At 39.6% G+C, this 12,553-nt stretch overlaps 1 protein-coding gene across 3 annotated transcripts in view; it reads right to left on the bottom strand.

Annotated features, from left to right (window-relative positions):
- Positions 1-12,553, bottom strand: part of CUNHXorf57 (chromosome unknown CXorf57 homolog) — a 28,995-nt gene that overhangs the window by 2,137 nt on the left and 14,305 nt on the right. For 2 of the 3 annotated variants that reach the window (XM_019540243.1, XM_019540244.1), the window contains exons 11-14: positions 12,201-12,269; positions 9,173-9,252; positions 2,559-2,843; positions 472-654 (exon numbers count right to left, since the gene is read on the bottom strand). In XM_019540243.1, the coding sequence (XP_019395788.1) occupies positions 472-654; positions 2,559-2,843; positions 9,173-9,252; positions 12,201-12,269 (617 nt within the window). The remainder of the gene's footprint in view (positions 1-471; positions 655-2,558; positions 2,844-9,172; positions 9,253-12,200; positions 12,270-12,553) is intronic. The other variant, XM_019540245.1, reaches the window with a different exon arrangement.

Below are 12,553 nucleotides of genomic sequence, written 5' to 3'. Positions count from 1 at the left end.
AAATACTGCAGCCTATACCTGTCAACTGAAAGCCAGCTCCTCAGAGTGATGCTAGTGAAAGAAGAACGAACGACTGCTAACTATGCTCTCCCATTTATGGACCAAACTCAGACAAATACTCAAAATTCAGCCTCCCTGCCAATACAGTTCTGTAGCAGCAAATAACTGCATGTACAATATAGGTCATTCAGGATTCTTAAGTGCCTCAACATGCCTATGTATTAGGTACTTGGGTATCAGCTTGCTCCAGCACTTATTTAAGACTGATGACTTGTCAATCTAAAAAAGGCAAATGAAAGACTGGCCCGAATAATCTGATATGATATCTATACTATTAGTAAAAGAGTATGCCATAAATGCATGTGTATACTACGGAAAGTGGTGCCTGCCCTACACTTTGATATTTGCCCACAGAGTCAAAACTTGTGGTTAGCTATAAAACAAGAAAATCCACTAGTGAGTAAATCCTACCTGAAAGTGGAGACAAGTCACAAGGTCTTTCATTGCTGGTGGTCTCCTGTTGCTGCACAGAGATGCAATTCATACAGGATAATAATGCATCATTCTGAATATTCTCCATTTGAAATAAATGGGGATATTCAGGACAAAGTAGAGGTAAGAATGCAATATCAATAGCTACATCATGGTTTATACCTGTTAAGAAAGAGAATTACCATAGCAAAATATTTCATCTGCAGTTTGCAAGTGTTTCATGAAATACTTACATCTGAAGAGGATCAAAAATTTGAAGACCAGTTACTCCATCAAAACTAAGCATTCCAATCTGCACAGTTAAACTGTCAAAAGATTTTTACCTAGTCCCCTCTTTTCCATTAGGTACCAAACAACTGCAATTAAATAAGTTTCTGCAGAAACATATGTATACTTATATATACCTGCACATATACATATATATGCATAGATATGTACACATATATATGCATGTACTGACAATCTGTTATAAACATATAACAACCATTAAAGAATTTAAAAATGCTTGTAGCCCAGAGTATATTAAACTAAGTTTTAGAAGTTTCCACCCCAGAGCTTGCAATGGAGCTAATATTGCTTGGTAGCCTCATGTGTCTAGATTTCTTTTAAGTTTAATCCTAATTAAATTTCCTAGGTTTAGAATGCTTGCAATGATCCCAAAACTTTTAAAAAGTTACTCACATAAACCCTCAGCCTGAAACTCAGCTTAACAGGTTTTGGCAAGCAATTTCCCTATCTTTTTCATTTAAAAACTTCAATTTGATGACTGCTAAATAATAAACACAAATATATTAATGTCACATAGTAGTGTTCATGAGTTGAAATATTCATCAACTTTAAGGTCATTTATACATGTCCTCTGGGATGCCGGGGGTGGGGGGATGGAAGAAGGCTTGAATGAGCTTTAAAGCACCCCCACTGCCACTTTTCAGTGGGGAGATGCTGATGCACGTGACGCTGGAGTCTCCTGGAGTGCAGTAATTACCACGTTCCAGCAGACTCAATAAATCGAGTCTGCTCCAACGCGCTGTAATTACACCGAGTTGGAGCAGCCTCAATGCATGTGGATAGGTGCCCCTATTTATATGTTTAATTTTAAGGACTGAGGATAAATTCATTAGTACATTTTATTGCTTTGAGCTACTCAGAAGGAACATAAAGCAGGTGAAAGGTCTGGATGAATATGACCTTTATTTTATCATAATGCAGCCATGGTACTTTAAGAGCCATGACTGTTGGAACCAATCCAGTAATAGATGAGGTTAAAGGAGTACTCATGACATATCCAGTTCCCCTTACACTACTTGCTCATTTCAATCAATAGCTCTCATGCATGCAAATTAGCTGAAGAGGATGTGTGATTGAGTAAATTGCTGTCAATATCAGAATAGCCCCAATTAAGAGTGACCTAACCTAATGAACAGAGCCTGTCCATAATTTTAGCGCTTAATAGCTTAATTGCAACCCACATTCTTCAAATGTATATCCACAAAATTTGCTACAAGTGTTAACTGTATGGAAAGTAGAGCTAGTAAAATATTTTCAGATTTGCAATGTCAGTTAACAGAGGGATGACATTTTCAACAATTCTTGTACTGGCTTTCAAAGAAATACTACATACAGTCTGAGGAATCTGTTTTCTTTTATTTTAAAATATATTTTGGACAAAGAAACATTCAACAGGTGCTAGATTTTAGATACACGATTTTAAAAGGGGCCCTTTCTTTCAAATTACAAATACCTTTTCAGAATTTGAAGAGCTGTAGCTTTGAAAATGTTAAATGCAAAAATCTCAACTCAACTTTAACCCTGGAGTTTGGCTTAGCACTTCAATAATATTTTTTTAAATATCCAAAGTTCGTATCTGTACTAAGGCTGCTTATAAAGAAATAATTCCTTCAATTTTCTTTTCTAATGCCTGAATAAGCACTGGAAAAACTGGCGTAGTCCACTCAAGTTAAAAAAAAGAAACAGCATTCTTTGTTAAACTATGAGAATGCTACAAAGCCATACCTCATTAAGATTTCAGTGCTTTCCAAACAGGAGATCTACTAGATGTCACTTACCCAGTATTGTCACTTCATAATGGCCAGTGCTGCTAAAATCATGGCTTTCCATATTTGTTTTGTATTCTTTTGGTTTATGCTTTGCTGGATGAAGGTTGTATTGCTGCAAAAGGAAATCTTTGTGCTTATAATCAAATTTATGTGGGATGCTTTCTGGGAATACAGTGCTGTGATGCAAGTGTTCTGTTAATTTGTCTTTCATCCGTGTCCACAGATCACTTTGCCAAGAATCACAAGTCCTTCCCGTCTCTTCTATTTCAGGTGTGTCATTCCTTCCTTCCTTGTCTATTATAAATATATCAAACATTAGGTGGTCCATATGCACTGACAAACCATACCACTTCAACAATGCAAACGAAAATATAGGGTTGCTGAAAAGATTAATACATAGTCAAACATGAAACTACACAGTGGAGTAATTCAAACAAAGAGTACAAAAGAAATTTACATTGTGATTTAAATAAATAGGGTTTCCCCCAGTCAAGTTTGAAGGCTAGGCACAGTTCAAACAGTTATACTGGATGGAAGCTGACATTCATTACTTTTTCTGGGAAAGCAAAAAACTCATCTCATATTCAGCCAACTTGTTCCAGCAACACTTAAGAACTGTAAAAATTGGCCTAAGTATGTAAAAATTAAATAGATACTTTAAGAAGCTCAGCTCTGCCATCTTTTGGGCAATATGTGTATTCTGCATCAAGGCTCTTGGCTTTTAGCTTCTAAAGCATATTTGAGTAGGATTCTCCACTGTACAGCCAACGAAAGACTGAGTCCCTTTTCCCATTATATTTAACACGTGCATTCTCAACTGGAAAAACCTCAAACCAAACATCAGTCCTAATTCTGTAGGCTCATCCTGTATCCTACTCTGAGCTTACCACAAGGTCCATTTTGAATGTCTCCCAACTATCCTTTTCTTGTGTTTTATCTCATGTTGCCTGCATCCACCTCCCTCCCCGCTTGCCAGTAAACAGTACTCCCAACCCAGTTCTTTATCAGCCCCAGTGTTTTCTTTGCAATCCAATCTCATGAATCAGGTATACAAATTTCTAAATTACCTCATGTGTAACACTACAGCAATCATTACAACGAGCTGTATGTAGGGCAAAGAAGTGGAGATACCGGAATGTATATGGCTAAACTGGAATCAGCAACACTAAAGTGGAAGAGTATTAAAGAAGAGAATACAAGAGTATTACTGCCTGGGGTAAGAGGGGCAAGGAAAGGATGGTAAATTTTAAGGAAGAAAGCTAGAAATCTTAAGAGGGTGGTGCAAAAGTCAGGACCTACATATTTATTCAAGTAAATGTTCAAACTGACTACCATTAACTTCAATTCATTTCTTAGCGCGCTTTTGAAATGATGCTAACTAGGCCTTATGCCAAACAAGGCACAGGATGTTTTTTTATACAGCTGTAACACAGAGTTTGCAAGCACCACTTTTTCCCAGATACAAACATACACTTAATTTTCTGCATGGAAAAAATTACCTATTTAATGCCTTACAACTTAAAGATCACTATTAAATTCATCAAAACCAATTGAAAATAGTAATACTTTAAAAAAAAAATAACTTAGTGCTGGAAACCTAGATGTGAACTGTGTAACAGTCCCTTTCAAGCTTTTAAATTTACAAAAGGGATGTTAAAATATCACTGGACCAATGTACGTCCCTGGGCACACCATAACATGGCTGATTCAGAATGTCATTTGGATGCACCACCAACATCAGTGGTTCAGTATACTTCATGTTAGAAATATGCTGCTGACATTTTTAATTTTGAGCAACTGAATGCTCACATCTGGTTAGAAAGATAGCTGGCTGAAAAGCAATTCTGTTGGGATAGTCTGTATAATTACATTAAGAAGAAAGAAAAATACAGTACCTGCCATCTTCTGTAATAAGAGTGAAGATTTCATTTACAAAATTTTAAGCATTAAAACTTGCTAGGGTATAAATTGGGTTTAAAAAGCTCTTCCCATTATAAACTTCATTCATTCCTTCTCTTTACTTCTATCTCAGTATCTTAGGGCTGTAATTCACATGTCCTATGTGTACACACATATTTAAATGAACAGAAACTCATGTGAAATTAGGGAAGGACAATAAAAGCAACAGCCATTGGCCATTTGAATAATAAGAAGCTGAAATCCATGTCTCAAAGACCCACAGCACCAAAAAACAACTGCAGCAATAATAAAACTTGAAAACTACCAACCAAAGCAAAGCAAGTATTTGAAGCCTTCCTGTCCTAGGTGAATCTGTTGCATAGGTATTTTTCCAGTCTGTACCATTAAATGGCATTGTTAATATGACTGTACAATCTTCCACTAAAAGCAACTAAACTAAACTATGTTTTGCATTTATTTAGTGCATGGAAAGCTTTTTAAAAACTTCAGTATAATTATTTATAGTACGGAGCAGATGTTATATTCTTGAGTAAGGTTTAACAGTTAATTTGATCTTCAGCCTTCATGCTCAAAATACCTAACACCATTTTGTTAGATAATTCATTTTGGTTTCACAGTTTTGTTCCAAGTCAGAGCTGTTCAAATGGTAGACCAGGGGCTGCATGCATCCCACGAGGGGTTAATCTGTAGCCCCTGGGCTCTCATGAGGCTGCTGTTCCTTCTGTAGCTCTAGATGCTGCTGCAGCCAGGGTCTTTGGGCTTTCCTTTTTTCTCTGGTTTTTGCTTCCTGCTCTCACCCTCAGAGGTGGTGTCATGGGACACAGCACACAGAGCTGGGGGAAACCCAGCATGGCACAGTAGGGTGGCCCATGACCAGTATGCTGAGGATGGGGCCACCCATTCTGCCCAGCTGAGGCTGACGGGGAAGGTTGCCTATGCATGCTGTGGAGTGTGTGCGGGTAGGGGGCACCTGCTCAGCAACAGCTCCAGTGGGCTCAGGGCTCACACCATTGAGGGCTCTGCTAATGCAGCCCACATGGGTGCAGTCCCCAGTCACTTAGAAGTTGGACAGTCCTGTTTCAAGTTACCTTTAAACCTGCGCAGAATGTCAGCATCTTTCACTGGTCCATTCCTTCTAAAAGTATAATCACTAGAGTAAGGCAGACACTCATTTTTCAACCTATTGCAATTTTTCTATCTACATTTAAAAAAATAACCCAACTTTTTGTTCAGTATAAATTATTTAGTTTCAGACCACTGTGTTCAATTCTATAGTTTCTACATGCTTTTATCCAGACTGGGGCAAAGGTTGCAACACTGCTCTGATGACAATCTCTGGATTGGCTCTCTACATTTATTAAATGTCACAGCTCTATCCCATTCCATCCCATCCAATAACCTTGGCGGAGCAGAAAAGCCAGCTAAGGTCTTACTAATGACAGAGGGTATGATTCAAATGGAAACAAAAGGAAGAGAAACTGCTTGTAAAGCAATGACAGACACTGCTACTAAGGATGTTGACATATGTTACAACTGAACATCTCTGAAATGTCACTGAATGGGAAACAGCCCACAATTGTTGCCGGTCAGAGGTTTTCACAGATGCAACACCCCAGTGTTTAAGGCGGAACAGTCACCTCTTAGGTGGCTGAAGTACTGTGGCTATGACACAAAGCCTGGGAGTCCAGCTGTCCAGCTTGCCTTACAATAGGTGAGGTAGGGTGGGGTGTAGGGGGAAGAAGTGCTTGCATCCACACTCCAGGGGTGTTCCAGAGTGTGGGTGACCTGGGGCTGGGGCACTTCCACTTTTGTGCTTTCCTTTCTCCCCTAAACATGAGGTCAATAAAGCTGCCTGCTCTGGATCAAACGTCAGCATGTGCACCTGATTTGTGGGGACTCAGGAGGGTAAGAGGCAAGGAATGCTCAAACCTATATTTTTAGATTCCCAGGGGTTAGGGGTCATGATGAGGGGCTGCAATTAAATAGGGAGTGAAGACACAGTTGGATGTCAAAGACAGTTTTTACTGAACAAGTAGCGGGGGGTCTTGGGCTCAGGCCCATGGATAATAAGTGCCAACAACAGGAAAAAAAAGGAGGTGGGGAATGGGGCAGTAGAGTTCTGGCCATATACCAGAGCAGCCAGTTGCAAGAGCAGAGAGGGTGAAGAGCGTTGCAGTGTAGGACCACAGCTACATCACAAAACCCACGGTGTCCACATGTAATATGTGCTCCGTTTACAGTGCACCGATTCAAAAGAGTACCTGATTTTCCAGGTACATTATTAAACCATTCCAGACAACTTTAAACCAGTTTAATGGGCTTCGTATGTCTTTCCATTTTAAACTGTACTTAAACTGGTCTAAGTGTTGTGTGTGTCCATACCCTAAGTAACTTTAGGGAAGGCATTTGTTCTTTAAAGTGGCTTTTGATGGCCACTAGTGCAGGTATTCACTATGTAACAGCTCCATTTTCTTTGGAACATGGTAATGGCATCATAAGACTCTCAGACCCAAGTGCACTTGTATGTTGGGTGCAATATGACAAATCAGTATGGAAACTGCTAGTGCATGTTATTTAAATAGACTAACATCCACACAAAAAAGAGGAGGAAAAATAAAAACCTGCTGTGTGTTCTCTGAAAGACTGCATATACAATATCCATTCCATTCGTTTTTCAACTTGTGGAACTAAAGCTTTACAAGAAATAACTTTGATTGTTTTGGATAAAAACACATAAAATTGGAGGAAAAATAGGAGAAATTTGGCATGTTTCAAACCTTCATAGTGGACATTTTCATACACCAAGAAAAACAGCAAGACTGTTTTTCAAACTGGTTAAATACTGATTAGGTTCTGGGGCCTTAAACCAATCTCCTCCTACTAGTGTTCCAAATGAATGTAATGCTAATGTTTCTATTAGAATTCTGACTGAATAAAAAAATACCTATAAACAACTACCTGTGTACTACTGGTAGCTCCATATCAGAGAAGATTAATGTGCTTCAATTATTTCATGTAAAAAGCAGAATTTGTTTTTCTTTAAACTGGAATTAGCCTTCATTTAACTATCATAATTATGTTACAAACAAATTTGTGGTATCATACTAAAAGCCCCTGCTCTGCAGAGCTGTTAGTGCCATATGAAACCACTTCTGGAAGGAGAGAAAGATCGAGAGATTAATGTGCACACAGTGCACTCAAAATAGTAGTTGATTTAACCCACTTGCATAACATCTGTTACGGAGCTGATGAAAGAAATTCTATTAAGACTGTATTCTAAAGGAAGTCAGAATTTTTTTTAACACAAGAGCACGCTGTACCTCTCCTTCCTCTGATGTCAATACAGTCTAAACAACAGGATTATAATACTCCAATTTAAGATAGAAAGTAAACCAGATTCTGTGAGATTCCTTTACAGTACTGATAATGTCATGTCAATATATTATCACGGTAGGATTGGTGTGCTATTGTACCTGTGAAGGTCTAGGAGACATATGAGGCTAAGATTTTTTGTGATATTGTTATTGACCCAACTAACTAACTATATTATCATGAGGGTTTTTTTTTTCATACCTAATGTTTTGAATACAACAAAATATTGAAATTATGTAATTATTTTCTTCACTGTATGTGCATCTTCAAGATATCCTGAACAATTCTGAAAAGGTTAGCTGCGCCAAAATGTTAACATCTATGACTACCCAAGTTTCTGGCTAAAAACGTTAAGACACAATGCTGAGGAAAGTACATCTCTCAAGTTTAAAACAGTATAGAAAGGGATTGAATAAAATATTTTAGGAGTTTTCAAACTTCTTTAAGAGCTACGTTTCTTCAGTATGTGAGAACAGATCTTAATGCAATAGAAGATGCCATTCTTATTTTACACTAAACAGAATTTTACTTTGTCAGGTTACAGGTTTTTGTTTTATAGTAGTTCGTAAGAGTTTGATTGGCATTTAGAATTTTAATCTACTAAAAGCTCTTGGAAAAGTGCAGAGATGTAACGTAAAATCAGTAAGGCAATAATCAATACACTCTAATAACAGCATATGAACAATATATACACAGTACATTAAGACAAATGAAGAGCAAAATGCAAAGAGAGACATCTCACTTATGAAGGAAAAAGAAAATAAAGCCTCCAAGATGGACATCAGAATTGAACAGATTATAGATGAAATTCTGCCACTCAGTCAGAGAAATAGCCAAAAGAATATAAGCCAAAATATTCAAGTGAATTAGAAGTTGGACCAAGCAACATGTAGTGACAGTCAACTGAGGAATTCAATCTATCCTTCTAGCCCAGTAACAGTTTTAATTTAAGAAAAATATTCAGGGTTTACTTTTCAAACATGGAGGAAGAAAATCTGGGCTATTTAATTTAAAACCCAAACCCAAACCAAAGAAAACTATCCCCATACTGATGACTCACTGATATGTTACATCCTGGTCCACCTACTCTGTGTTTGTCTTTGACTTTTAAAGACTGCTGTTCTGTAGGGCCAAGGAGAATACTAGTATATTTGGGTCAACAGAATAGCAAGATTAAGAAAGAGGCCTCATCTACACAAGAAACTGACTGCATAGTCATTACCATGCAGTCATTTCGGTCATTCAGCACTAGTATAAACAAATGCTAAGTGACTTGCATATGATATGATACTAAAATGGATCAAAGTTTAATAAAATATTTAGAGACATACCAGTACAGGACTCTGAAACATCTGGCACAGCCAGCCTAACATTTTCATACATAGAATCTTCTTGGTGAAATTCATCCAAGCTGTAAAAATAAAATGATAGTAAAACCTGAGGTTTGCAGGATTCAGCTAAAATTAGTAAGATCTTTTTGTTACCATGTTATAAATTACTCAAATTCCAATAATTACCAGAGTTCAGACCTTGAAAAGGTCCTTATGATAAGCTGGATCAACTCACACAAAGAAGAGTTATTGATCACCTTCTTATCATAAACTATTGAATTTATTTAAATCATATTCGAGAAAAGTAACACTATTTTGCTAAGAACAACTTTGTCAAAGCTCACAAGACAGAAAGCATCTGTGAAAATTTGCCCTCTGCTGGTCACTTGTGGAAGTGGCATGTGTGACATGTCAACAGAGATGACTTGAGCAGGGTGCGGGGCCCAGGACAAATCAGCCTGTGCAGGGTCCTGCCCCGGACACAAGGAAGCCAGCAGCAGATTCGGCAGCAGGGTGCCAAGCAGCTGGATGTGAAGCCGGCGGAAGCATGGAGTCACCACAGCCGCTCTGCCCAGCTCCACAGGGCCCCTCAAAGCATGGGGCCCAGGGCGGTCGCCTTCATTCACCCCCCACTAGGGATGGCCCCGATGGTCAAGCATTGCGCAGAGCCAAATGTCACAGACTTTAAATAGGTTTCTATACTAGTTCTAAAAAGGCTCCAGAGTGTGCTGTTGTACTGTGATATTATCACACTTCAGCAACGGAAGACACAAAGCAGTAATTAATTCATGGTGCTAGACCTTCACCCGAAACCTAAAATGGCAAAGAAAAGGTTTCAAATGATTTTACATATTATCCTGCTGCAACAGTTGAGTGAAATGCACTGGATTTCATTATATTTTCATTTTCAGTGAAATGAACTAGTTCTCCAGCAACCAACATTTTACTCCCTTTGGTCAGTTATTCCCTCTTACCCCTGCAAAATTCCAAGGGAACTAAAATGATACATACACAAAATGCTAATGTTGCAGCACAGTAATTCTACTGCACATTAGCACAGCTGGCAAAAACCCTGTTAATACACTAATATACAGTTGAATTACTGTACTGTGCATCAGCATCACATAAAAAGTGTTCATCTGCGCTAATGTGCAGTAACACCAATTATGGCACAGTGTTAGCACTTGTCATTAGCGGTGCACTGTTAGAGATTGTGGGGGTTGATATCGATAGACGATTTTTAAGGAAGCATATTGGCCAATACCAGTCCGATTTCCAATATGCACCCTGGCGGCTTGAAGAGCAGTGTCCAGCTGGTAAGTCTGTTGTGGTGAAAGGGGAGGAGGAAGGGAAGGGGCATGGGGGGAGGCAGATCCAGGCCCCTATGACGAAGGAGAAAGTGGGGCTAGGGCTGGGGCAGGGGCAAGGGCTGCCCTGCTGGGGCGTGGTGTGGCAGATGCAGGACAGAGCCACAGCTTGTCTGGGGGGTGTGAGTGGGGCAGGGGCAATTTCCACTGATGCACACACCCCTGGGGAGGGCATAGAGGGTATGTGCCCCCAGATCTGTATGGGGCAGGGCAGGCTGCTGCTGTGGGCTTGAGCCAGACTGCACTCAGCACAGGGCGGGTGGCAGTGGCACTGGGAGGAGGCCTAGGGAGGCTCAATATTCACCATAGCCCCCATTCCCTCCTCCCAGTGCCTGCCCCCTCCCCGAGTGCAGCCTGGCCCAGCCCCCACCAGGAAGAGGTCTTCCCAACCCCAGCCACAGCCTGCAGCAGTAACCCACCCTGCCATGTGCAGATCCGGTGGGCACATGTCCCCCATGCCCTCCCAGGGTGCGCAGTGGCAGGAGCCCATCCCCCCTCCACGTCCCCTGGATAAGCCATGGCTCTGTCCTGCACCCACCCCACCTGGGCAGTGCCTGCTTCAGCCCCACACCCTCCCTCACTGCAAGGGCCTTGATTTGCTCCCCCATGCCCCTTCCCTCCCCCTTTCCCTTCCACCACAACAGACTTAGCACCTGCGTACAAATCTCCCAGCCGGGCTGTGCTGCTCACCATCTATGCACCGTGCTGCAGCTGCACGCATGCACATGGCATTTATCAGCCATGTCAGGCAAGTTTCCAATACAGTCAATTTTCTTTATATTGGTGCCAACCCAATATTGGACCGATGTATCAGTGCACCTCTACCTGTCGTTGCAGGTACTAAACTTGATGCTCCGTAATTATGGTGCATTAATGAATATGTAGATACACCCACTATAACCCAGCCACTAGAGACATTTATTCCTTTCTGCCTTGCTTTAGCTCTCCATATTTGTCATTTAGCCAAACAATCCATATTAATAACTCCTATAAAAGATAGAAGATTGCCTTTATTGGCCGTGTAAAGGACAAAGCCCACCTCTGGGGCTATAAAGAAGGTTAAATTAAAAAATCCCTACAATTAAAATATAATACCATCACCTTTTGCTGGGCAAGTTTTAAAAGTGGTCTCCAACCTGATTTAATTTTGAGTGCTCTGACTAGGATTCTGATTTAAATGGTGCTAACTGAGCAGCTGGAATTCTAGCCTTTTAATTTTGCAGATAAAAAAACACCACGTGGAGTGTAAAACTGCAATATCCTAATTACTTTTTTGGTTTCTATTCTTTTTTTGCAGAGAACAACTGAAAGTTTCATTTTTTAAATGAAAATGAAAAATGTTTGCACACAGCCACAGAACTCATGTTCCAACCTGCCCTGAACATTAAAAATGGTCCAACTTAAAAAAAAAAAAAAAAATCAGCAAGTAACAGAAAATATTGCTTGGGGTTGAATGCAGCTCAATGGACCAACAGAGAATCTGACCTTCCAACAGCCAGTTTCACACCCCTTGGTCTAATGTTAAGCCACTATTAACGTTGCTTCCGGCCACACTTCTGTAATGAAAAGAAGCTGAGCTAGTTGAATTCTTAACTGCTCACTGTTGATATCTGAATGCTTTACAATGCAAATGGCTAATGAATTAAGTCCATATTACTTACCAGCCTTTTTTCCTTGCAGATCTTGTGAAATATGGGCATGAAGACACAGGAACAGCAACATCCCTTTTCCTTAAAATTAAGGAGTAAAAATTTTTTTAGTTCTGGTTTAAGAATAATATGTATACAGAGAGAGAGATCTACAAAAACAGAGTAAAGAGAAAAAGGCTCTGAATTTGCTACTAAAACATTAGTAAAAACAAGTTTGATATTTTCCAAAAATGTATTTTGCATGTGGCTTTTCATCCAGTATCATTTGTATTTTTCCTTGTTTTCTTTTGAAAAGTTCTGAACAGCATCGACTCTAGATACTAGAAAGGAGAAAGATGTCTTTTTCAGCATGAAAAGTCTACTCC

This window comes from Crocodylus porosus, unplaced genomic scaffold, assembly GCF_001723895.1.
Source record: "Crocodylus porosus isolate Cpor-Errol unplaced genomic scaffold, CroPor_comp1, whole genome shotgun sequence".
Lineage (NCBI taxonomy): Eukaryota > Metazoa > Chordata > Crocodylia > Crocodylidae > Crocodylus > Crocodylus porosus.
Note: the sequence above shows the minus strand (reverse complement) of the source record. Positions and strands in the feature narration are given on the sequence as shown.